Here is a 26,357-nt window from a genome sequence, read left to right as displayed (position 1 = left end):
CCGTCCAGACCGGACTGGCCCGTGGCCACCACACTCTCTTCAAGCCAAAAACAGGCCTTCTTCACCTTCACCTTTTACACCTTCTTCTTCTTCTCTGCCGATGCCTTCATTCCTTGGCCCAACATACCTGTGCAAAGGCCCTACAGCGTGCAGGACTCCAGGGTGGGGTCGGGAGCCTTCCCGTCCTGCCTAGGACGCAGATAATCTCCGACACCAACGTCTATAGCAAAAACGAACGCCGACAGCAGTGTGCATTTGGAACTAGGTGATACACAAGACCAGTGGCTTCTATTTCCACATTTTCGAAGCCAGCCAGGAAAGGGCCCAGCCCCGCTGGCCGTGTGCGGACACGGGAGCAGAGCGTCTGACCCGCCGGCTGGGACGGAGGGCTGTCTGGGCGGGCTGCGCTCTACGTCTGGTTGTAGGCGGAGGTTTGCACGTTTATCACATTAACGGTGCCTGAGCCCTCGAATCCAAATTACAGGCCGAAGCCACAAAATTGTCTCCCCATCAGAGGCCTCTTGCTGAACGCCCCCGCAAACACCAGTTCCCCTTAATCAGTGTCGAGGGGATGGGCCGACGCGCTCGGCTACGGGGAGCATGCTCATTTTCCCAATTTTGCAAAGTTCCCGAGCAGTCTCCCTGTAATTTTCCTCTCTCTCGTCTTTTGAGGTTTTGTGCATCGAAAGCCCGAGTCTACAGCAACAAACACCCACGCTGAGAGCATTGGCTGGAGGCTGGCTCTGCCTCCTGGGACGTCGGAGTGGGCTCGCTGGTGGCCCCGGAGCTCCGATGTGGGGCCCCTCAGCAAGGGGAGCCTCTGTGCTTTCCTGACTTCCAAGAACTGCCTTTGCAAACAGATTCCCCCCTCCATCCCCACCCCACAGCCCACCTCTGCATCAGCACTCAGAGCTGGTTTTCCAAACTCCAAACCTGCCGAAAGAGGTCTTCCCTGGGAGGCCAGCCATGTGCGGTCTCTCCTGCCCCGGAACTCCTGGGAAGGCTGGGATGGCGGTGGGAGGTGACAGGTCACTCTGTAGGATGTAACTCCCACCCAAGGCAACCAGCGGAGTGAGAGGCGCCCACCGTGAGAGTCGTTGGGGGTAGTGGAACACGGAGCAGGATTTCCGAAGTCTGCCTTGCAGTTGCGTCTTGCTTGGAAGGCCCAGGTGCAACGCACTTGGGGGCAGGGGACACCTTGCACAGGGCAGCTGAAGGTCAAGGGCAGAAATAGAGGAGTGGTAGGCGTGGAACGACGGGAGTGGAGGGACTCCAGGGATGAGTGGGAGGGAGGGGAGAAGGTGACGCACACGCGGTCTGGGAACGCTGGCTGGTGATCCTAGCAGGTGGGCTTGGGGACCCACTGAGGGCCCCTGAGCACGGACTGGCATCGTAAGGGAGAGTCCTCAAGTGCATCAGGCAAGGCGGCGGGGAGAGGCAGCAGACATGCACGGAGCTCGGTGACTCTAAGAGTCACGGGGGGGGCTCTACTCTACCGGGCGGTTCTAGAGCAATCTCGGCGTTGAGTGATGTCGGTGTTCCAGCTCCGTTCTCCTCTGGTTCTGTGCCGGCTGTTCTGGGTCTCGGCTCCACACAAATTATAGAATCAGTCCGTCGACACCCGCAAAACAGCTTGCGGGGACTCGGATTGTCACTGCCCTGAACGTGCAGACCCCGCCGGGGAGAGCCATCGTGGCGTCTTCCCATGTGTGGACATGAACCTCTTGTTCATTCATTCAGTTCTCTCATTCCACGCATCAGAGTTTGGTACTTTTCGCCCTGTAGATCTTGTAGGTGTCTTGTTAGACTTACCCCTAAGTGTTTCGCTTTGGGGGACGCTGTGTTTTTAATTTCAAATTCCACTTGTTCATTGCTGGTATAGAGAAAAGCCACTGACCTTCACATGTCAAGCTCGCACACGGCCTGCAACTCCGCCACGTGCCCCTGCATTCTAAGGCCACGACCCAGATGTTTCCCACACCCCTTCCACTCACAGCCCCCGGCTGGGACTTGGTCACGGGGCCACACCCAGCCGCAGGGGAGGCCGGGAAGTGTGGTCATTGGCTGAGTAGTGAGCGCCCCTGAAAAATTCTGTGTCTGCGGGAAGGAAATGAGTATCAGAGGACCCGGCACGGGACCTGCCACAAGACCTCCTCTCCGTGGACCTCTCCCACGCGATGCTGTCTAGACGCCGCTGCTTCTTGTCCGGGGCTGGGGCACGCTCTAGGCCCGGCCCGTCAAGGCGTCCTTATTTGTCCTGACAGCAGTAAGGGCGGGATCAGGGAACACACGTGTCTCCCAAGCGCTGCACGAATCCTCGGAGAATTCGGAGGGCTCTGTCTCCCACACCGAGGGCAGACTGATGCTCTGTTCCGCACCAGCCCAGCCGGCCCCAGATGGGAGCGCATTGCCCCACGCCCTGCCCCACCCTGGACTCTGCAGCATAACTAACATCGCCCAGACCCCGCCACCGGACCCTGTGACCTCAGCCGGAAAGCCCTAACCCAGTGGGACAGGACAGAAACAGGCCCACACTTGCACGCTCACCGCACTTAGGACAAAGTTACCACCATCGAGCTAGAGAGAAAGGATAGTGCTTCTTAGAAGTGGGGCTGGCTTCAGTGTATACTCACATGGAAAAAAAGAAGCCTTGACCCTACCTCAGAGCAGGCACAACTCAGCTGCCGGTGGACTGTGACCCTGGAAGTGAGGTGAAGCAACGAGCCTGCTTGCCTCTCCCGCTGCGCCTGGGGCCCCACCTGTGCCTGGAAGCCCCACCCGGGTCCACGAGCCTCGGGGATGGCCTCTTACGTCATTAATGTCCTTGTGCAGTCCCCACACGCACGTGCACGCACACACACACACACACACACACACACACACACACAGTGTTCCAGGATTGGTCTGTGTGAGCCACAGCATGCAATAGAGTGAGAGCATGTCACTCTCATGCGGACACCACAGAAGGTGGGCTGTCTCCATCTCCAGGAGCACCAGGACCTGCGGTGGATTGTCCCACAGGCACGTGAAGGCGCACCCCCCGCTGAGCCCCCAGACCCGGATGGCTTGACCACGCTTCTCCCAGATCGCTGACCCTCGGACACTGCGTGAGAGTCACTTCGCTTGTTTGATGCTGACCGTTGCACTCGTTTGTTCGGCGGCAGTAGAGAACTAAGACACCCATCCACAGCCCAGGGTGGGTTCTGGGGCAGGGTTGGGGGGTGTTCCTGCTCCCCAGCCACCAGCCATTGCCCTGCTACAGGACTCACCGTCGGGGGTACCGGAGGGCTTGTCCATGTGTCCTACTAGAAGGCAGGCACCTTGGGAGCAGGGACAGTGCCTATTCTGGGCAGAAGCCCCAGGAACGGGGAAGACAGAGGCACACAGCAGGTTCACTTGAATCCTCTGTTGGCCTGGAGAGGGACCACCTTCTCCAGCTGCCCCTCCTTGACAAAAGAGGAGACTCAGGTCCCCGATTCGGTAAGAGATGCTGGAGGGGAGGGAGGAGATTGGGTTCCTATCTCCACTGAGGTGTGGGAACATCCCTGGCTTTCCGATGTCGTGGTACCTGCTCTGGGGCAGCCCATAGCCGGGACAGAGAACACACATCAGGGGACCGACAGGGCCAACACACCCCCAACTCCCTAACCACAGCGGGTCTGCGGCCACAAGTGCTCTGTCCCACGGCCAGTCAGCTGCCCTGGGCTTCCTGTGGGGACAGAGGATGGGGAAAAGTCTGGAAGCATGGCCAAGAGGACTTTCTCCTTTTACAGGCTGAGTCCCAGGTTATGTCTGGGGTCCTAAAGGCGTGGGTTAAGTCTGCAGGAGTCAGAGCCGAGGCCCCGCAGACGCCCGAGCCAGGGTCGCCGGTAGCGTCCCCCCTCCCTGCCGTCTTCAGAGCATTGACCTTCAGTCGGCGACTTAGGACGGTATGCTGTTCTACGCAGGCTCCTACATCGGAGCAAAAAATCTCCCATTATAAATGCCTGTGGTTCCAGACTTGGTGAGCTCCCTGCTGAAGGAGAAGAAGGGAAGACCGAAGGACAGACAAGGGTGAGGCGGGAGGCGGGGAGAGCTGAGAGATCCTCTCCGAAAGCGGCCAGGTCTGTCCCAGGTCTCCTGGGTCCTGGAGAGCTAAAGTCCCAAGGTCTTCCCCCAGGTGAAGGCACTCAGAATGGGCCTGGCTACACGGGATGTGGGAAAGCATCCGCACAAAACCTTGCTCACGAGTGCCCACAACAGCGTGATTCCCACAGAGGAGGGGGAGGAGGAAAATCCCCCAACTGCCCTTGGGCACAGGGCTTCGTTCCGGGGTGACAGAAGCGTTCTACAGGTAGATCTGGGCGATGGGTGCGCACCTCTGGGAATACACTGAAAACCACTGGCTTGTCCCCTCTCGATGGGTAAACTTCATCTCAATAAAGCCGGTTTTTAAAAGTGAACCTTGCAATCCCCAGGCACTTTGTCATTCACCTCTTGCCCCCACCTCCCTATTTTAGACTCGGAGCCAACAGGCATCCCAGCCCCACTGTGACCACAGGATCCTGCTGGCCTCGATTTCTCCATCTGTAAAATGGGGATAAAGGGACTGTCCCCAGAGCGGCTGTGAAGGTGAGGTGGGGCCCTCGGTCAGCAGCTGTCACAGCCGTTCTGTCCCCAGTCCCGGCCGCCCTCCCCAGTTCTGGGTGCAGCCCAGGCAAGAGAGGGGCTGCTTCCCAGGAGGGGGCACCTCACTTCCCCAGCTCCTGGCCTCCCCCGCCTGCCCACCGCACCCTCCTGCCTCCTCACCTTTCATCTCTCCTTTCCAAACAGCCTATTTCTAGGACCTTGAAACCCATGTGGGAATTCTCTGGGGGTGGGGAATCTGGGCGGCCTCACCGGCCAGGAACCCAAGGTGGGTGGGTGAGACCTCGGAAGGGGGGATTTGTCTTCTGGGGGCTTCCTACTCCCCTATGGGGGATCTCACAGTTGCAGTTGTGAGTCTCACCTGGGAAGCCACAAGGTGATCTGAGACTTGCCGCTTTCCGACAACTCCAAAAACAGTAGAGGGGAGAGGATCCTCGCCCCGCGCGGAACAACGACAGGAAAACCTCACATATAGCTTCCCCTTTGGCTGGAAGAATGTCAACCCTGCTTGTACGAGCCTTTGATTTTTAAAATAAATAGGAAGGCGAGTTGGTTGGGACCTAACAAAGGAGGTGTGCCTCACTCCCAAGCGTGGGTCCTTGGGGTGCTGGATTCAGGGCGGGTCTTTGCTCATGACGACGGCGCCCCGGATTCCGCTCCCCCGATTTGTTTCATCTCTGCGGAGACCCTGCCAGGTCTGCACCGTCATTCCGTGTGTTTTACAGGTGAGGGAACAGAGGCTCAAAGGCAGGGAGGTTCCAGGCATGGGCCGTGGCGGAGCTCGAACTAGGAAGGGCTGTTTCCAGAGCCCACACTCTCCACACCCCTTTGCCTGCGAGCTAGCGAAACCCTGGCAGAGCTCAGACCCTTAGCTATGGAGGGAAGTGTAGACCCGGCCCTGTCTCCCCTCAGGGTTTTCTCTTGGGCTGTTCAAACATCTGGAACATTCTCTCCTCCCTCTTTGCCTGCTCATTCTCTACGCTTCTGCATTCCTGGGTGAAGCCTGTCTCTTCACCCCCATCAGAATGCTAGTGGCCATCAGACTGCTGGGACTTCCACTGTCTGCCTCTGGAGGGGAGTGAGCAAGACAAGGACAAGAGTAGCTTACGGAAGGCACCTGCCAATTTGGCCTTGAACTCCCATTGTAAACAGCGTTCCATGCATTATTTCTCAGGTGTCCATGGGAAGCCCTGGAGCACAGAGAGCATAACTCAGTCATCTTTGGGGCCCGTCTCCCTGCCCCTCAACAGCTCCTAAGGCCTGATTCAAACCAAACACAGGGATTTACATACCCCATGTTTGCCCCTCTCCCTGGCCCTAGTGGGCTGAACAGTGTCCTCCAAAAAGCTGTGTCCGCCTCCTAACCACCAGAGCCTGTGAATTTGACCTTATTTGGGAAAAAGAAAGTCCTCGCAGATGTGATCCAGTGAAGGATCTTGAGATGAAATCATCTTGGGTCATCCGTGTGGGCCCTAAACCCAACAGCAAGTGTCCTCATAAGAGACAGAAGAAAAGAGAACACCGAGAGGAGCGGCCACATGAAGACAGAGGCAGAGGCCAGAGGGCTGCGTCCACCAGCCCGGGGGAGCCCCAAAGCCCGGAAGCTGGAGGAGCAGGGAGGACCCTCTCCCTCTCCCGGTGCCTCCGGAGGGAGCACAGTCATACATCTTGATTTTGGACACTGACCTCCAGACTGTGACGGAACAAGTATCTGTCATTTTAAGCATCCTCCATGTGTGGTCCTTTGTCACAGGGGTCTCCTCGGGACTAAGGAGGGGTCAAGGCTCCAGGTGCAGGGTGAGCACTTGCCTGGCCCACCCCGCCTCACTCCTTCTCTCTGGTATTGGTAAATCTTCAGTGGCCGTCGGGGCTGGCTGTAATCCTGAGTTCTTTACTTCGGACTCAGCTCCGGGTCCTAATCCCGTTGCCTACCCCAAGGGCTTAGGAGCCCTTCCCCGAACCTCTAGCCTCTCCAGGTCTCCCTACCATCTCCCAAGTCATGTGGCTGCCCAGGTGCCCCCATGAGTCGGTCTTCCGTCCCATGGGTACCACCTCCACGATGGCAGGTCCTGGAGCCGTCTCTCCCCATGAGGCTCCACCCAGGGCTAAATGTTGAAGCCGGCCTCCCCACCCTCCTCTCACTCCAGCAAGACCCCAAGGCTCCCAGGGTCAGGTTCGAGGCTTCCTGAGAGTTGTACCTCTCTGCTTCCAGCCCTGTCATTGGCCCACACCTCTGGCCAGTTTCCCTTGGGATCACGCCCCCCCCGCCACCGCCTCGAGTAGAGAGTGGCTCCTTCTGTGCGATGGGATGACAGGCACAAGTTCTGGTCATCCAGAGACCCGAGCAGCGCCGTGGGGTAGTGGCCCTCTTGGACCCAGCCAAAACCCCCCGACTTTTACATCTGTCCCTCACCCTTGCCTGGACACTTGTGCCCTTAATTAACGTCCTTACTTTTTTTTTTTTTTTTGGTGAGAGTGCACGTGCACGTGTGTGTGAGCAGGGGGAGGGGCGGAGGGGGAGGGAGACTCTGGAGCCGACTCCATGCCTGAACATGGAGCCCAAGGTGGGGCTGGATCTTACGACCCTGAGATCACGACCTGAGCCCAAATCAAGGCTCTGATGCTCAACGAACCGAGCCACCCCAGGTGCCTCAGTGCACTTACTTTATAAAGAAACCTTTTGGCTTGGGTGGCTCAGTGGGTTAAGCCTCTGCCTTCAGCTCAGGTCATGATCTCAGGGTCCTGGGATCGAGGCCCACATCGGGCTCTCTGCTCAGCAGGGAGCCTGCTTCCCTCCTCTCTCTCTGCCAGACTCTCTGCCTACTTGTGATCTCTCTCTGTCAAATAAGTAAATAAAATCTTAAAAAAAAAAAAAAGAAGAAAACTTTTTACTCCTTTTCCAGGTTGAGAAGAAAGAAGGGAAACCTAATGTTCAACTTTTCTTTTTAATTTAAGAATACATTGGATGATTTAAATCTCACGCCCACAAACAGCTCAGGAGAAGCCAGCAAATAAAAGCAAGTTTGTAAACTAGAAAGCCGTTTTTTATAAAAAATTCTTTTTCTGGTAACAAACTGAAAATGTTTAATCAATTCCACACACACCGCACCTCACATGGCCTTCATTCTGCACAAGAACCAATACATGAATGAACACATTGAGCGGACTTGACCAGGGCTTCCCACTAACTGCTTCGCATGTACTACCTTCATTACTCTGCTCTGCGGCCTTGGGAAGAGGGCAGTCGTACCCCATTTGATGAAGACCATCAGATGAAGACAAAGATCTACCCCAGAACACAGAGCTCCTGGGAGACGCAGGTCTGGAAGTGATACTCCTGACAGTGCCCTTGAACCCTGAAAGAGGTACAGCCTAGGGGCTTAAACAGTGGACATCACGGTTGCCAGCAGTGTGAGCCCAGATAAGGTGCCTCAGTTTCCCTACCCACCCAGTGTGTTCTTGAGGTTTGTTTAGAAGATTAAATGCATGACAGTGATGAGTTTGGGCGTGGGGTGACTTGCAGAAGGAGTGAGAAATGAGGATGGGTCCATGAGCGGATGCTTGCTCTCCAAACCCTGCAGCAGCCCAGATTCTGAGCAAATGGGCAGGGGCCTGCCTCGCCGTGGGGGGTGGGGGGGAGGGGTTGGTCAGGGAGGCTGGTGCTGCCGGGTTTCCAGCAGTCTTTTCCTCCCTCCTCCCGACCCATCCGTGCTTCGGTGGCTGTGGGGTGAGCCTTCTGTCTACTTGGGGTTTGGAAGAGGCAGCAATGTCCTGGACAGCTCTTGGAATTCCTCCCGCCCCTCCCAGCCTGGGGGGACCTGGCCTAGCGGGGGTCCTGTGAGAGCCAGTGGGATCCAGGGGCAGAGGCAGGCACCCTGTTGATTAAGGTCAGCTGCTGAGGATCCCGGACGTGCTGGACTCTTTATCTCGAACTAGTCTTCAGAAAAAGACCTTTCAGGACTTTACCAAAACGTCAGTTTATAGGGCCTTTTTCTATGGGCTGAGCTCTTCCCAGATTGGGCTTCCCAACGGTGCAGGGCACTAGGCTGGGCCACCCACTTCTTTTGAATAATAAGGAAACGGAGAAGAAAATGAACAGAACCTGCCGCTCCTCTACTGAGCTCTGTCACCACTGGGAAGCCATCATGGTCACTCCGGCTGCTCAGACGGAGAGCCACCTAATTACAAATAAACATCGGGGCCTGAGACTCTTCCTGTCCGCCTTTATAAATGAATGTCATTACTCCAGCAGCACAACTCTCCTTATGGAGTTAAAAAAAAAAAAAATCTGTGGACGCGGGCAGGGTGGCTGGACCATGCTTCCGTGTCCTCACGGAGGTCCTCAGGCGCTCCGGAGCGGCGAGTGCGCGCCTTCTCCAAGCCTTACGGTAAACGCGGCGCGCGGAGCGACCACGTGGCGGCGGAACCAAGGCCGGGCGGGAATGTGCGGAATGCGCCGCGCGGCCCCGCGCTGCTCGGGAGCCAAGACCCAGGTTCCCGCGGCGCGCGCCCTTGCCTCCCGTCTCCCTAATCGGACCGCACCCCCAGCCCCTGCTGGGTCGCCCGGGACTCGAGGGAGTAGGTTGAGCCCCGCGCAAGCAAGCCCCCTGGCGGGGTCTGGGGACCGAGCGCGGCCCATCGGGCTCCTCCGACTCCGCACGCCCAGAACTCCCCAGAGGGTCCAAACCCGCGGCCGCTGCCACCAATCCAGACAGCACGAGGCGAGGGGACCTAAAAGCAGGGGTGTTGGGCGTTAGGTATGCCACCCCTCTCCCTGCACCTGGAAAAGAATCCCCTTTCCTTTTTCCCGCTTGGCAAGTGTCTGGAGCCCCAGAACTCCGAGGGTCCCCATAATAAAGACACGGGCCGTCCCTCTGGCCATCTCCCCCACTCACCCCCAAGGCCAAAGCGAAGGATGGAAAAGCTCTCGCTTTCGGGCACTCCAAGGGCACAAAGAAGCAGGCACGAGGACGTGGTCACATCCCGAACACAGCCTCCGGGAAAGCGCGGGGATGGGGAGCGAGTGACCAGTCCTCCAGGCGAATGAGGGGGCGTCGAGCCCTAACCCGGAGAGGGGCGGGGAACATTGCGGGAGCCCAAAGGGTCTTAGTACGGGCCCTCCTTGGGGAAAGTCCCGCTTCAGCGAGCCAGCGGCCTGGGTACAGAGCCCCCCCCCCGACCCACGCGTGTCTCTGCAGGGGTGCTCCGCGCGCTCGCCGGGGGCGGGGTCTGCTCCTCCTCCGGTAGGCCGCAGCCCAGCTTGGCTCAGGGAGACACGGGTGGGACTTGGCCTCCTAGGTCATTATGCCCACCCCCCCCCCAAACAATTTCTTTGCTTCGGTTGGAGTGGTTATCTGCTCAGTCTGGGCGCCCATGCCACGGCACTTGGCAAGAGACGAGCCAGGGGCCTGAGCCAAGAGGCCAAGGAATTCCTAGCGAATTGGGGGGTTTCATATTGCTCAGGGCACCAGGCCATGCTTTTTGAGGGACGAAGGTCAAGGAGTTAGATGTTTTCACCCCTAAAAGTGCACCTTCTCTCTACGGAAACCAGGGCGTTGTGAGCCGCCGCCCCCCTCGCCCCCGGCACCACCTGTTGGGGTTTGCTATTTAACTCCGGGCACACCTTGCCCACGGCACTCCGAGCTCGGGGCGGGGAGGAGGGTCCCGTCCCCGCAACCTCCCAGGCCGACGACTGGAGCTCGGGTAGGGAGTTGGTCTATGCGTGGCTGAAATTAACTGATCAGGGGCGGAAACAAGTCCGTGGCTTGGGACCGTGGGAGGTGCGGCTGCCCCTGTTCCCAGCGTGTGGCTGTCCCGGGTGGGCGCCGGACCCAGAGCTCGTCCCGGCGCTCCCCGCAGCTTTGGAGCGCCAGAAGCCCGCCCGGTGCAGCCCTGGCGGAGATACTCAGCGCGTGCACCTCCAGGAGGCGAGCAGGGTGGGGGAAGGGGAGGGGACCCCAGCGCCCCGGGACCCCGCGGCCCCCATTCGGAAGTTTTCCTGAGCGACTTAAAGGCTGTCCTTTCAAGTCGCCGCCAGGTATGCGGCTGCAGGTGACCCCACCTGGGTGCGCCCCCTCCGGTCCCGTGTAGGGTGGGCGGCTGCGGGAGGTCGAAGTCGGTAGGAGATCTCCACTGGGGCCTGCGCCCCCTCCCCAAAGCCCCCCGCGGGGCGGGGCGCAGCCGCAGTGAGCGCTGGGGTCGGCGCCGCGGCGGGCCGGTTCCTGAATGAACGCGCTCCCTTCCCCCGCCTGAATGAAGGTTCCCACAGCCAGGGACGGTGGCAAACGCGCCTGCCGCGGAATTCGCCCTCTCGGGGCCGGAGATCCGCCCCGGCCGGCCGCGGTCTCCCCTGGGGACGGGTGGGCGGCAAGGAAAGCGGGAAGGTGATTTAAGTCACTTTCGGATTTCCTTTCCAACCAACGCAGTGCCTTCCCGATCGGGTCGCTGGCCCTTTGTCTCCAAACAGTCACCGAGAAATAAGCGCGGAGCACTTTAAACGAGCCCAGAACTCGCAGTTCCCGCCTCGTGGTGGGTTTTTAAAAGGCAGTGCAAAATCAAAACTGCTGCAGAAAAGTGTTTAAGAGTTGCTTTTCTCTTTGGAAAAAAAATAAAATAAAAACGCGTCCCCGGCTCTCCTAGAAGCAGCCGCCCTCAAGGGCCCAGGGCCGGCGGCTCCCTCTGCAGCTCCAGGGACTCGTATCTGGGCTCCCCGGGGTGGGGGCTGGGCCGCTGGCGCTCCCCGCCAGGCCCCAAATTCCTGCGCCTCCCCCGCGGGTTCCTGGACGGCTCTTCACGCTCGCCCGCCGGGCTTGCACTTTTGCGCCCGTCCCTGAGCGGGTAAATCAACGAAGTTCCTAGTCGAGATCTGCCCGGTCCGCCTAGTAACAGCGCCGCGCCCCCATTGGCTCATGCTAATTCCAGTTTCCTCCGTGTTTCTCCCGGGTTAGGGGGGAGCTCCCTCCCGGACCCGGAGCCCGTTCTGCCGTAGTGGGCGAGCCTCTTTATGACCCGCCGCCCCTCGCCGTCGCCGGCCGCCTCGGGCCGGGCCGGGGGCGTCCGCGGGGCTCGGGACCCTCGCCCCGCGGGGCAGCGGCAGCCCGGCGACAGCGCGCAGTCCCATAAATCATCGGGGCAGCCGCCGGGTCGGGATTTTATGAATGAAAAAGCAGCCGGGCCGCCCTCGTGCGCGGGCTGCTGCTGCCGCGAGGCACTCGCGTGGGTACCCGGGGAGGGGGACACGGCAGTGGGCGCTCCTGCTCGGGCCACCCACCGCTTCCGAGGCGTGAGTCGGGGGTAATTGCCCTGCTGGACCCGGAATCTCAGCAACCCTAATTCCCGGCGGGGGAGGGGAGCGCGAAGAATCAGCCCTGCAAGGGGGGTATCTGGTCTCGCCGCGCGCACCCTTGCGAAGAGGAGGGGGCTTTTTCCTGCGTTTTCTTTGAGCCTTTACTGTTAGGGGATACGACGGTTTGATGACCCTAAACTGTATTTGGAGGGAAGTAAATGAATGGTCTTCTTAATTGGGGGCGAGCAATGTAAAAACTCAAAAAAAGTTAAGATTGGGCAAAATATCCTTTTATTTTAAAAAAAAAGGCACCAAAGACACTAAATCTGAACAAAATTTTTTAAAAACCCAGGTTTCTCTATTCTTTTATTTGGCTCTTAAGGTAGCGATAACATTGGGTTCCCTCTCCTATAACCACTAATATATATAGATTTTGTTTAAAACCAGATCAATACACCCATTTCTTTAACTTAAAATTGTTCTAAATTTTGCGGGCCCCGCCTTCCCCCCACAGGCTCACGAATGCAGCCCCGGGCTAATTGTAAAGGTGCAGAGATGTCCACACCCCCCAACAAAACCAATTAGGAAGCTTCCGGTGGTCTTGTCAGAGGCGAGAGAAGCGACTAATATTTCCAGCGATTTAATTTATTTTTTTTAATTAAAAAATAAGTCATGACAGAGACCACTACTTTGCAGTCTTCCATTCAAGGCGTTTTCCTAGCTCTTAAATTGCCGGGATGGGGGTCGAGGGCTGGGGGCGATCGGGGACCCCTGAAAGGTTGTATTGGCCAAGGTAGGAAGACGACCCGCAGATCTCCCAGGCGAGGAGGACAGGGTGAAGGAAAGGCTGGCCACCATCTTGGGCTGCTGCTGGAATTTTCGGGCATTTATTTTATTTATTTTATTTTTTGAGCGAGCACATGCTAGGCTGAAACCCCTTTATGGCTTAAGGATACCCCCTCCGGCATTTGCAACGACCCCCCCCCCCCCATCAGGCGCGGGAAAGAAGCCTCCAGCAGGGTCACGGACTCTGCTCCACGTCCCTGAGTGCTAAGTGGTTCCTGAAATTTACACGTGTTAATGAAAATGAAAGAAGATGTAGACTTGAGGTCCCTTGGCCGCCTCTCCGCCCGTGGGTGCCCTCGTGGCGTTTTCGGAAATGCGCCCATTCTCCCGGCTCGGATATAGGGTGTCTCCGAGCCCCAGAGTGCCCCCTCCATGCGGTCTCCCCCGGCTGCGTGTGGCCTGGCTGCGCCCCCCCCACTTGTCCCCCCTGCAGAGCCACCCCCACCCACCTCCCGAATCCCGGGGGACCCACTCCGGGACGGCAGACACCCCTGCACCCCTCTTCCCGGGCGGGGAGAAAGGCAGCCTCGGGCGATTTGCATTTCTATGAAAACCAGGCTTCGGGGCAACTCCGCCGCGGGGCAGACGCGGCGCCTCCGGGATGGCTTTTGGGCTCTGCCCCTCTCCGCTCCCCAGCGCTCGGAGCCCGCGCCCCCTCCCCCTGCGCCCGCCCGCCCCCCCCCCCCCCCCCCCGCCCGCTCCCATTCTCTGCCCGGCTTTGATCTCTGCTTAACAACAGTAACGTCACACGGACTACAGGGGAGTTTTGTTGGAAGTTGCAAAGTCCTGGAGCCTCCAGAGGGCTGTCGGCGCAGTAGCAGCGAGCAGCAGCGTCCGCGCGCTCCGGCGAGGGGCAGACGAGCTCGAGGGAGCGCGGGGCAGCTGGAGCCAGAGCCGAGCGCGGAGCGACCCAGGACCCACCGCCGTCCCCAGGCCCCCCAGTAGAGCCCGAGCCATGGCACACCAACTCTTATGCTGCGAGGTGGAGACCATCCGCCGGGCGTACCCCGATGCCAACCTTCTCAACGACCGGGTGCTGCGGGCCATGCTCAAGGCGGAGGAGACCTGCGCACCCTCCGTGTCCTACTTCAAATGTGTGCAGAAGGAGATCCTGCCGTCCATGCGGAAGATCGTGGCCACCTGGATGCTGGAGGTGCGGGGCTTTGGGCGGCTCTTTAGGACTCTCCCTGCAACTTGTTGCCCAAACCCACATTTCTCTGCCGCTCGTCTCCCTCCCTTCTCTCCCACCCCAACTTTGAAGTTTGCCCGGGGTTTGCTAGGAATCGCGTTTTCAAAATATATAGATATTGTGGGTATTTTTTTGAACGAAAATGGGGTGGGGGGTGGGGTCGTTTGAAATTCCCTATCCTGGCGGGGGTAGTCTGGGAGAGCGGTCGCGGAGGGGACCCTTCGGGGAAAACGAGTTGCCGGGGGCACCCCAATTGACTCGAGGGTGCGGGCCGGCGGCCTGGGCGCCCTTTGTGGCCCCCGCCTGCGCCCGAGCCCCCGCTGCGCCTCCTCTGCGGCTACACTGCAGCGGGCCGCCTGCTCCAGGGGGAGGGGGCATAGATTGGATTTTTAAATTAATACCCATGGACACGTATGCAAGGGCCGCTCGTGCCAGTATTATGCGCCATCTTTGTTCTTTTATTGCAAAGCAAAAGTGTTTATTAATAATTGGGGGCAGGGTGGGGGCGGGGAGCGACCGGCGAGGCGCTGGGGCCGCCGCGAGGGGCCGCGCGGCCGCCGAGAACCGGAGGGAGGGGGACCGAGCGCGGGCAGCTTGGGGGGGACCCCGCTCGGGAAGAGGGACCCCTTTGTTCAAGCTGCAAGTCCCGGGGCGCCCCGCACGGCCAGCCTGGGCCGGAGAGCACGCCGAGCTGCAAGGTCGCGTGGCCCCCAAGACGCTGGGGATTGACCCTGGCCTGCAGGGGTCTCAGCTTGGGGGACCGGTCTGGAGCGAGCCGGCGGCCCGGGGCACACTTTCAGGCCTTCAGCGGGCGCCCGGGGAACCCGCAAATATTTTAAAATAATTTTTGAAAGTGCGGCGTGGTGCCCTTGCGAGAGGGAAAAGGCGCCCGCGCCCAGGGGGGAAGGGGGGCCCCCGAATTTGAATTCCTGGGGCTCTCCCCGGAGCCTCCAACGAGCTCTCGACCCCCGGCCTGGGTAAAGGGCCGCCCGAGGGTCATTTTCAGGGTTTTTTTATGTACCCAGTTATTTTTTTTATATTTTTAAATATTTTTTGAAAAGATGACGTCTGGGGAAATGCGGCGCGGCGGCCTGGGACGCCACCTTTGTGTCTCGCAGGCGCTGTGAGCGCGGCGCCCAGCCCCGCGGCCCGCCCCGCGGCCCCGCACCCCATTTGGGGCTACCCCGGCCCGGCGGGCCCCGGAGCACCCACGCGGGCCGGGGTCCCCGGGGCGGGCCGCCCGCGCGCGGCGCACGGCGCCAGCCGTGCCCACTCCCGCCCCCACCGTGCCAGCCTCTTGGGGACTTTCCCTTTCAGTTTCGGGCTGGGTGGGCTCTGCGGACCCGCGGGGGAGGGGGCGCGGCAGCGGCGGCTTCAGCCGCCCCCCCACGACCGACCCGCTGCGCGCACGGGACCGGCCGCCCGGCCACGAGCTGGGGTGGGGGGCGCGGGGTCCCCGCGGAGGGGGCCCGGCGGCGGCGGTCACGGCGCCCGTGCCCCCCAGGTCTGCGAGGAGCAGAAGTGCGAGGAGGAGGTCTTCCCGCTGGCCATGAACTACCTGGACCGCTTCCTGTCGCTGGAGCCGGTGAAAAAGAGCCGCCTGCAGCTGCTGGGGGCCACCTGCATGTTCGTGGCCTCGAAGATGAAGGAGACCATCCCCCTGACGGCCGAGAAGCTGTGCATCTACACTGACAACTCCATCCGGCCTGACGAGCTGCTGGTAACCTGGGACCCCCGCGGCCCACCCACGCCCTTTGAACCCCAGGACCCCCCGGGTGGGGGAGGTGCAGAGGGCGGGAGGCCCCCCGCAGGCCGCTGCCGCACCCTACGCCCCGAGGGCTGGCGGCCACACCGGTGGGGCCCTTGGGAGGAGCGGGCGGGACCCCCCCGCCGCCCCCATCCCCAGCGCGCCCCGCGGCACACGGTCGCTCCGACTCCCACCTCCGCCGCGCCCCTAGCGCGGCCGAAAAGTGGGAGGCGCGCGCCCTCTAGCGACGGCGGCGTGGGCAGCCCGCGCGGCTCACAAGGGCTTGCGTTCCAGGTGCGGCTCTTTTTGTCCCCACTTGGGCACAGTTGGCTTTTTCTAGGGCACCCTCTCTTTTTGGACCTCTGTTGGCGTGGCGTGCTGTCCTCCACTTCCTGGACCCCCAGCGTGCCCCGTGCCTTCGCTCCTGGGCCGTGCCCCACGGAGTGGGGGAGGGGGTGGCCCGGCCCCGCCCCTCTTTTTATGCCGGTTCACCCCCCTTCCACAGCAAATGGAGCTGCTCCTGGTGAACAAGCTCAAGTGGAACCTGGCCGCGATGACCCCGCATGACTTCATCGAACACTTCCTCTCCAAGATGCCCGTGGCCGAGGAGAACCGACAGATCATTCGCAAGCACGCGCAGACCTTCGTTGCCCTCTGTGCCACAGGTAGGGCCGAGGGGTCCCGCTGCTCCCTGGCCTCCCTGGGGGGCCCTCGCCCCTGCTGGAGGAGCTTTTTGCCCTCTGCCTCCGTTTCCCCATCTGAAGAGGTGGTCCCGAGGCCTCTCCCGCTCTCGGGAGGTGCTCCTCTTCCCTTGGCCGAGTGCTGGGGCTAGGTGGGGCGGCGGCAGGGGTCCCTTCCTGGGTCAGGCAGCTGAGGCTGGCCGCAGCCACCAGCGGCATCTTGGGGATGGGGTTGGGTGGTCCGCCAGGCTGTGGTCACTCCGTGCTGAAAAGGGCTTCCCTTGGCTGCCCAGCCTGCCTTCCCCATCACCAGTCCGTCCCTGTGTCCTCAAGGGGCCCCCTTCTGGCCTCTCCTGGGCCACCTGCCAGGGGCGCCTACAGGGTGGGGAGCCCGCCACAGTGCCTGCACCAACCACGTGCTACCGGTGGCCCTTGTGCAGGGGCGGCCGGCAAAGCAGCTTGGCCGCCTGAGGCCCCGCCAAGGGGTGCCTCCCGCCTGTGCAGTTCAGCTGAGCGCTGGGAGGGGTTTCAGAGCAGCCTGGGGCTGGGCCGCCCCAGTTGGCAGCAGGGGCCAGTCGTCCCTCCCCCTGGCGGGGCTCTGGATGGTCCCTGGCGGCCCCTCCCTGACCCGGCCCTGGCCCCAGCCCCTGGGCAGCGATGGATTCAGCACTGGGCGCAGACTCTCAGGTCCACACGCTCGCCTTGCCTCTCTTTCCCCCTAGCCCTTACCCTGACACCCTTTCTCTCTCCCTCTTTCTCCCTCTTTGTGACCTCTTTCTCTCTCCCTCTGATCCCATGAGGTGGGCAACCCTGCCTGGGGACCCAGGCCCCCGTCCCAGCCCGCTCTGCAGTGGGCTGCCTCTGCCCCTGGTCAGGCCTCAGCTGTCACCTGTGTTTGGGGTCACCGTGGGCAACCAGAGGGTCACAGGGCATCCAAGGGGGAAGTTGGCGTCTATCACTCCCTCTCCACGAGCCACAGAACCCCTAGTCTGGCACCTCCTGATGTCAGGGTGCTATTTCTGGCTCATGCAAGAGTCGGGAAGACTCTGCTGGCCTCCCATCCTCCGCCTCCTGCTCAAGGCATGAACCCCCTTCTCCGAGCCCTTCCAAGTGAGAGGGGTCGGGGACACTGTCGTCCGGGTGGATCTGAGGGGTGGCAGCTCTGGCCCTGGGGCAGGGGCAGGGAGCCTCCCACTGGCCATCCCCTGGGCCTCCGGGGCCCCCGCAAGCAGGCAGGGAGGCGTTCTCTGGCTGGGCCGCCTCGGAAGAGAGAGGCCTCTGGAGACTCCAGGCAGCCTTTTATGGAGCTGAAAGTGGTTCAGAGAAACGGCAGAGTTTCCTGGAGATAGTGTAGGGAACGATTCTTGTACACCCTTCCCCCTGCCCCCCCCCCCCAGGATGGCAGGGGCAGCCTGGAGCTCCCCCTCTCCCAGAACCCTGGGGAAGCGGAGTGTGTAGCCCACGTGCCGGGCTTGGCCGTGCGGGGAGCTGACCTGGCACAGAGGCTAAGTGGGCTTCCGTGCTAACTCCCCAGCTGCCCTGGGTCGGCGTGCGCGCACGCGTGGCCGGCCTCTAAGACTGGGCCCAACAAGCACTCCCGGCCTGGAGGGTGCAGCCTGGGCCCAAAGCCCTGGGGCCTCCCCGGAGGGAAAGCGGGGAGGGGGGGACGCAGTTTCTCCCAGGCATTAACTCCAGGGCGGGGAACAGGCAGGCCAGAAGGAGAGGGTCACCCGCCCACCCACGTCCTGGGAAAGATTCTCCGGGTGCAGATGCTCGCGTGTGCGGTTCGAACGTACCGGAGACGCAGCCTTGCCCTTGGTCGCAAGGGCACCTCTCACTTCCGAGTGGCTGCTCAGAAACAGGTTGGCAGAGACAGAGGCCTGAGCAAAAGCCCCAGAAGATCTTTGTCCTCCACAGAGCAAGGGTCCCGCCTGATGGTGCCGTGAGGGGAGGGGCTCTGTTCTTGCCCTGGGGGCCCGCAGACTGGGCTCCCACGCGGGTGCACATGCCCCCCACACCTGGTGAATGTGTATATTCATCCGTGCCTCCTGGAGTTTTCCGGGCGCTGCAGTGGGTTCGGTGAGCAAACGACCAGAGCTGGCAAATCGTCAGGACTGACGAGTAGGTCTTAGCGAGAGTCCGCAACGCCTCCGGGGGTCGCTCTGGCCACAGGCCCCCCTGCCCTGCTCTGACCCAGCAGAGTGGAGACAAGTGTCGGAGCTTTGGGGACGCAGTTGGGTTCCTCCTCAGCTACACACGTGGGCCCTGCAGTGTGCACACACACGCACACACTCATCTGCCCTGCGCCGTGTGCGCACACATCTGCCCCGTGCCATTCACGCACGCACATCCACACACTCATCTACACACATAGGCCCTGCGCTGTGCACACGTACACGCACACCCTTCTGTGGGGAGGCGGGCTCCAAAAGCGAGCCCGTCCCCAGCTGACTGTCCCTCGTGGACGGGAGTCTCAAGGTCCAGCCAAAATAGTTGGGACGCGGCAATTGCTGTCCCTGCCTGACGGGCCTCAGTGAAAAGCTTTTCATTCGCGGCTCCGGGCCCCCGGGCTGGGGCGCTGCTCCAACGTCAGGCGGGAAGGCGATGGCTGCCTCTTAGGAAATTGCTTTTTCATGGTACCCAGTGGTGGGCTCTTGCCCCTCCAAGGTGGCTCCCCAGCCCCCCACCTGGCCACGTTCCTTTGGCCAGGCCTGCTCTCTGCTCGCTGGAGGAGGGACCCGAGCCTCGGTGCCACCAGGCCCGGCGCTCCGTGCATGCAAAAGGGGATGAAGGGTCTGACAAAGACGCCAGGATGGTCTCCTCACCCCCCACCCGGGATCGAGAAATCGGCGGCCTTTCCCACCAAAAATTCTTCACTGGGTGCCCCAGAGTGGCAGCCCATTGGCCCCGCATGGCCATTTACACATCCTTACCACTTTCCCACCTTTTCGTGATAAGGGTGCGAGGTGCTGGGGCTCAGCCTAGGGGCAAAGGCAGGGGTTTCCCCCACCCACAAAGGTCTGGTGGGGACAGGCACCCCATGCCACCATGGTGACCGCTGCCCCCTGCACACTCCTGGGGGACGGTGAGGCCCGTGTGCCCCTCCCAGAGTGCAGACCTGACGAGCCACCTCCCCCCGTGCCTGGGGCCCAGCAGCACATCTTGTCCCTTGTAGTCTGTCACCGTTTTTAATTTTTGTGGATGAGCAACGCGTTCTCAAGGCTCAAGTACAGCGATGTCCCTTGTCCCTTCCCCAGAGGCTTTGCCATTTGCTTCTGCCAATGGTGGCTTCCTCGGTTTGCTTTTCCGTTTTCAAGGGAACGTGACAAGCTCGTTGGGTGGCTCCCAGGCCTGGCTTCTGCGGTCCGGTGCTGGGTCGTGCGCTCAGAATCAGCCCAGGCCAGCTGTCGGCGGGGACGCACCGTGATGCAGGGCTGGGGCTAGGGACTGCCGGGACCACCGGGTCCTGTGAAGGGTTCCCTGCTCACAGCCCTCTTGCCTCTCCCTCTCTGCCACAGACGTGAAGTTCATTTCCAACCCACCGTCCATGGTGGCGGCCGGGAGCGTGGTGGCCGCCGTACAAGGCCTGCACCTGGGAGGTTCCAACAGCTTCCTGTCCTGCCATCGCCTCACACGGTTCCTCTCCAAAGTGATCAAGTGTGACGCAGTAAGTGACTGAGGGCACTGCTCCCGCGCCAGCTTGGCAGGGCCCGTCCGGCACCAGGCACTAGAAACTTCTAGCACAAGGGGGCCCAAAGCTGCAAGTTCACTGATGGGAAATGCCGTGCTCGCGCCAAGGCCCCAGAAGTGATGGGCGTGGGGACCATGTGTGGGACGGGACAGGGGCCGGATTCAGAGGCATGGGACCTGACCTGAGGCTGACGGCTGCAGGCCTCTCCCCGCTCTCCTGCAGCTCCTTTGGAAGGAGAAGCATTTCCCAGAACTTGCGGGCAGGCCAGGAGGATCCTCGGGCTTCTGGTGCTCCCAGGGGCAGGCGGGAGCCATCCATCCCTCCCGGGGAGCCGTCCAGGAAGAGGGGCCACTAAGGCAGGCCGGCAACGAGCCGTGTCCTAATGGCATGTGAAGCTGGGGCCCAGCGGGGCTTTGTCTGAGCCACAATGCGGATGGCTCGTAAAAGGGAGCTTGAAAGGGCTTCTGTGCGGTCTGCAGGCGCAACAATGGCCCGTGGAGACAACCGCGTGTTCTGTGGCCCCCTTTGAGTGCCTGCTGCCATTGGAGCCCCGAGCTGGAGCCGACTGTGTCTTCCTTCTTCGAGATGCCATTGTTTGACTGCCGGTTCCTTTCTTGTCTTAGAGAAAGAATGGAGATCCCAGTTACGGGGGTTTGTGGCCTTTACTAGATTAGAGCAGCGAGGTTGGCGGGTCAGCCCTCAGCCTCTGCTGGTCTGCCGAGTGGGGGCGAGTGACCGCCCTGACCCCGGTCCAGGTCTGGCTCGGGCTTGGGCTGCCTTCTGGGGGTCCACCCTTAAGGGCCCCAGAGGCCCTGTGGGCCCTAGCAGCCGCCACCCCACCGCACCATTCAGGGAAGGAAAGCCGGGCTGCGGGGAGAAGCCTGCCCGTCCCCTGCCTGGCACTGCCGGCTGCCTGGAGGGGACCACATTCTTGCTTCTGTCCTTGCTGGGAGCAGGTGGTTCCTGGAGGGGTTGGAGAGGCTCCCCTCTCAGTCTCCGTGCTTACTGGGCCTCCTAGAGGGATGGGGTGTCCTGGCCGGCTGCTGGGGGCCAGCGTCACCCTGCAGCTCACCCTCGGTGAGGGAGACACCGCAGACAGTCCGGGCACAGACAGCTGCAGATCAGAACCGCGATCACAGCTGAAATTCGTTAGTCTGGTTACCCGGCGACCAGCGCAGAGGAGCCCAGGCACGGGAAGCCTGGCCCGCGGAGCCATACGTGTCCTCGGGCTGCGAGCTGCGTCCGCCCTTCCCCAGAGCTGGCCCCTGGTCTCTGGCGTGGCTCTTCCCAGCCGAAGCTGCAGGGCTCTGGCTGCCAGGGGGAAGTTAGGGCCATGTGGCAAAGGGGAGTCCCTTCCTGCACCCCCCGCCTTCCCCTCTGCCACACAGTCCCCCGAGTCCCTGGCGGCAAGTAAACCCATTGCCCTTACTTGCCCCTAAGAGCCGCCTGCCGAGAGCCACTGCAGGCGGGCGGGTAGGAGCCATCTGGCCTTGGTGCTGGGACTGGGGGGCTGTGCTGGGGGTGGGGATCGGAGCCCGAGGAAGTTATGAGGAGTCCTGCGTCCCATGCCAGGCCTTCTGGGCCTCCGAATCCTCATCCGTGAAACGCTGTTTGCACCTACTCTGCCTTGTTCACCCGCCGTGACAAATGCGGAGTGGGGTAGGAAAGCCCCCGTGTGACAGCGTGGCGCTCCATGAGCGTGGCCGAGCCCCAGGGGTTCACTCAGAACCCTTGCTGGCCTGGAGCCACTGTTTTTGGGCAGGGAACACCTGTTTCCAGCCCCACCTGGTTGGGGGCTCAGCAGCGCCTTCCCCAGGCGTGTCCATGGTTCCCCGGTTCCTGGGGGAAAGGTGCAGGTCTGTTTTCCGGGCTGGGCTGGAGACTTCCCGCTCTAGAATAGAAGCCCGGTGCGGCATGCCGGGATTTGGGACGGCAGCCCGCCCCCTGCACCTCCGAGCTCCTGGGAGAGCCTCCTGGGCGTGGAGACCTCAGGGAGGGCACTGGGCCAGACCAGTGCGTTCTCCCAGGGTGCAGGCCAAGGGGGCAAGGACGGAGGAAGATAAAGGGTCCAGGCACACCCCCTCCCCCCGGCCACCCAGTGTTCATCCTCAGTCATGCACGGCCTAACGCTTTTGATGGCCATTCATCACGGAAGGCTGGGTTCACTGCGAGGGCTGATGTGGCAGAGGTTAAGTCGGAAAAGCAGGGTTCAGGGGGCCTCTCCAGCCTGATCGAACAGCATTGAATCAGGCAAGGGCAGCGACGGGGCCGGCAGAACAGCAAGCAGGGTTTAGCCTGGCCGGGGAGACGCCAGGCAGGTGGACAAGGGCATTCTCGTGCACAGAAGATGGCCAGTGGCGCTGTGGCCAAGCGGGGGACCCATGCTGGTCGGTTCTGGGGTTTGGGCAATGGCCCCAAGTTCTCCTTCACCCAGTTTGGGGGAGGCAGTGCTTTCCCCAAAACGGACAAAGTCGTGGCGTTTGGGAGGGGACTGGCCCACAGGCCTCCATCTGAGGACCCCTGTCTCCCGTCTGGCCAGGACTGTCTCCGCGCGTGCCAGGAGCAGATCGAAGCTCTGTTGGAGTCCAGCCTGCGCCAGGCCCAGCAGCAGAGCCTGGACCCCAAGGCGGCGGAGGAAGAGGAGGAAGAGGAGGAGGCCGACCTGGCCTGCACGCCCACCGACGTGCGAGATGTGAACATTTGAGGGGGCGCGCGGCGCGGGAGGGGCCGGCCCCAGGTGCTCCCCTGACAGGACCGTGCTCCGTGTCAGGACCGGTTACCACCAGAAGGGAAAAAGCTTCCTTCTCCTTTCCTTTCGTTTGTTTTTTTTTTTTTTTTTTAATCCTTTGCTCTTTTTCTCTTTTCCATCTCTGACTTAAACAAAAGGAAAAAAAGTACCCCAAAAATACTGTCTTAAAAAAAAAAAGAAAAAGAAAAAAAAAGAGAGGCAAAAAAAATATAGTATTTGCATAACCCTGAGCTGGGGGGTGGGGGGAGGTTTGCTACAAAACAGAGGCTCTCACACCCCTAATCGGCTATAGATCTTATACGGATGTGTTCGCGTCTCTGTGTCGTAAGGATAGGCATTAACACAAGGACCGAGTCTGCAGGGGGAGGACTAGATTTGATTCTTTTGTGTTTAAAACAAAACAAAACAAAAAAGCATAAAAACATTTCAAAAAAAAACTAGAAGAAAGCCAGCCAGCTGTTTTTGGAGTAGAAGAGGCTTTTAGGTAGCAAACGCGTTCCTGTGTTGTCCCTTAGCGTGGTTTCGTGGTGGTCCTAGGTCCCCCGCCCCTCGCCCGCTCGTGCATGTAGTCACTTTATAAGCCCTTTGCGCGTGTTTTATTTTATCCCGTAGGTAGGTGTGTAAACGCTTCACCTGTTCGTGGCTGATGAAACCTCAGCATAGCGTAGAGCTCGGCAAGGTCGCGTGCTGGCCTGACCCGGAGCGGGTGGCTGGGCCCGGGGCCAGCGGCGAGCGGTCCCACGCTGCTGAGAAGAGATCCCGCCCTAGCGACGTAAAATATTCTATTTTTATAATCGTCCTATTTTTGTAGTTGCCTGTTGATGAGATGCTGGTTTTTCACCCCCCCAGACCACAAGCCTGCTCACATCCAGGTGAAACCCACAGCTCCCTTTTTTTTTTTTCCTTTTCTTTCCTTCTCCATGTTCTAGAACCATTCCATTTCAAAGCACTTTCAATCCAGTGGTTGTAGGGAATCTCTCGTGTCTGTTGTGTGTGGAGGGGGGGGGGGGCGCGGTTTCTTCATGGAATGGTTTGGGAATATTCGCGTCCTTGTGTGCGGACTGGATGGTGGCGAGGCAAGTGAGGTCACTTATGGAGTTAGCGGGAGGGGATGTTCTTGAAGGCGAGCTTCCGGTCAAGAAGTACATTCTTACGTTGCCAGGGTGACGTGTTCCTTTCTCTGTAGAGCAGTGGAAGTTCGGGAGTCCTTGGTGCCAACTGGTGTTTGAAAGCATAGAGGGCCTTTCAAGGTTGACCTAGAGACCGTGTAGTTTAAGGCTTAGGAAGGTTTTTAAACACTAAAATATGTAATTTATAGTTAAGGCTAAAAAGAATATTTATTGCAGAGGATGTTCGTAAGGCCAGTATGATTTATAAAGTAATGCAATCTCCCTTTGATTCACACACACACACACACACATGCATGTGCACGTCTTTGATGTTGTAGGTTTCGTACAGTTTGTCCAAGTTAGGTCCTTTCTCGTAGGAGAGAGAAGAAAAAGATCCTGAGGAATAACACAGAGAAGCATGGATTTGGCTGATTTGGCCTATCCTGGCGGTTCCCCAGATGGGAACCCCACTGGAGAGGCCTCGGACTTCCACAGAAAACAAGGGTACTTGAAAACACGTTCAGTCCCAACATACTCTTGTCCCCTGTCCCCCTCCTTTTGACAAGAAGTTTAGCAACCAATAGACTATTTGCACATCTTGGCTATGTACCTTTTCGTGATGACTACGTAGGGAGAGTCCAAGGCGGCAAGGGCACAGGGCTGGTGCTCGGCGAGGGCGCAGGGGGCACGGGTGGGGGGCGAGCAGAGGGCCGACGGCGAAACCGGGCAGCAGCCGGGCGGCAGCTCGGTCTCCCGATTCGCTGCTACCGATGACTTCCCAGCACAGTTTGGAAACCCATTCACATCGCTTCTCTGTATCTCTTTCACATTGTTTTGCTGCTATTGGAAGATCAGTTTTTGTTTCTGTTTTACAATGTCATATACTGCCATTTTCTAGTTTTAATTTTCTCATAGAAAAATGTATTAAGGATGCTTTTTTTTTTGTAGATTTTTTTTTATGTGATCAATTTTGACTTAATGTGATTACTGCTCTATTCCAAAAAGGTTCCTGTTTCACGATACCTCATGCTTCTCTTAGCCATGTGTAGACCCGGCGGTCCGGCTCCAGCAGGCAGATATGCGGACCGGGATCCCAAAATGGGCCTGGCGGGGGTGGGCTCGGGGCCGCGACTGCCTCCTTCTCCCTGCGCCTGTAATGCTGGGCTGTCCCCACCCCTGGCCTGGGACGGGCCACCACCCGAGTCCCTACAGCCGTACTGTTCTTCCCGTGAAGCTACGGAAGTCGCACTATTCTATTATTATTATGGCAACAAGTGCCGTCACGTGCCACCACGGGGTTGTGCGACACGACTCGGTCACTCGGGATGAGCGGACTCGCTTCTGGACTTGGTGAACGTTCCGGGTGTCGCGTCTGTTAAGTACCAGTGTTCTGTGTGTTCTCTGCATTACAGCATGATGCTGATTTAAAAACAAAAAGACTCCAGATCTCAGTGAAGCCGGCTGACCCTGCTGCGTGCCGGAGTCGCCTAGCACGCTGCCGAACCAAAAGGATTTGCACCCCAGGGTGGCCCCTGTTCCAGCTGGGTCAGCCTTGGGTGCTCCCTGGCCATTGGCAGGCCCTGGCCCCGCCCCACCCCGCCCCTGCAGGAACACTGCCTCTGCTTACCTCAACCGTTCTGGCTGCGGCATCTCTGTGTCTGAACCAAACGGGGTCCTTGAGGGACGGTCTGTCCTCGTGGTGGGGGGGAGGGGTTGAACGTTATGTGCGCTCAAAGGCCAAAGGCTGGCGGCAGGTCTGGGGAGCACAGTGGAGTCTGTCCTGTGACCAGCAAGTCTGTGAGGGTCTCTGGTGGGCGGGCACTTTTGGTCTGGGGGGGTGCTCGGCTTGCACACTGTGGCGCAGACATGTAACCGGCACGTTTCCAGCAGAAAACAAAAGACAAACATGAAAAGTCTAGAAATAAAATTGGTTAAAACCCCAATGCGGGGCCTGCCTGTTTCCTGGGGCCAGTGGGGAGCTAGGGGCACGGGGCTGAGGAACAGGGTCCGAGGGGCTGGGTCCTGGGCTGGGAGGAGGGCAGGCCGGCAGGGGTTCCCGCCCAGGCACTGCCAATGTTTGGAGCCAAATCCTCCTGGGTTTCGGGGAGCTATCCTGTGTACTGTGCTGTGTTTAGCCGCACCCCTGGCTCCCACCCGCCAGACGACAGGACAGTCTCTGGTTGTCACAGCCCAAAATGACTCCTGACACGGCCAGAGGTCTGGTGATGCAGAGGGAGTCCGTGATGCTCTTGGCGGGGAGGACGTGTTGGGGGAGGGGGCCGGAAAGTGGTCAGGACACCTCTACAAGGCAGCTCCCACCACCTGAGTGGAGTTCTGACCCCAGTGGCAAGGCCTTGCCTGCTGATCAGGACCAGCTCCGGCCCACGTCTCCCCAGCAGCACCCCCCCACCCCCAGGATATTTGCAGATGGGGAA

The 26,357-nt window shown here is 60.2% G+C and overlaps 1 protein-coding gene across 1 annotated transcript; it reads left to right on the top strand.

Moving 5' to 3' along the window:
- The first annotated feature begins 13,516 nt into the window (after positions 1–13,516).
- On the top strand, positions 13,517–25,865 carry CCND1 (cyclin D1). Its single transcript, XM_046014964.1, has 5 exons — positions 13,517–13,910; positions 15,451–15,666; positions 16,199–16,358; positions 19,892–20,040; positions 22,604–25,865. Exons 1-5 carry the CDS (start codon positions 13,713–13,715, stop codon positions 22,766–22,768), a joined length of 888 nt encoding a protein of 295 aa, XP_045870920.1. The 5' UTR covers positions 13,517–13,712; the 3' UTR covers positions 22,769–25,865.
- The last annotated feature ends 492 nt before the right edge of the window (positions 25,866–26,357 follow it).

Source organism: Meles meles, chromosome 8, assembly GCF_922984935.1.
Source record: "Meles meles chromosome 8, mMelMel3.1 paternal haplotype, whole genome shotgun sequence".
Lineage (NCBI taxonomy): Eukaryota > Metazoa > Chordata > Mammalia > Carnivora > Mustelidae > Meles > Meles meles.
This window is presented reverse-complemented; position numbering and strand designations above follow the sequence as displayed.

Excerpts from the sequence above, each read along its gene's own strand:
- CCND1 (XM_046014964.1), top strand. The coding sequence starts at position 13,713 with ATGGCACACCAACTCTTATGCTGCGAGGTGGAGACCATCCGCCGGGCG. Across the intron at positions 15,667-16,198 it reads TCCGGCCTGACGAGCTGCTG|CAAATGGAGCTGCTCCTGGT; the intron begins GTAACCTGGGAC and ends CCCCTTCCACAG. Across the intron at positions 16,359-19,891 it reads CGTTGCCCTCTGTGCCACAG|ACGTGAAGTTCATTTCCAAC; the intron begins GTAGGGCCGAGG and ends TCTCTGCCACAG.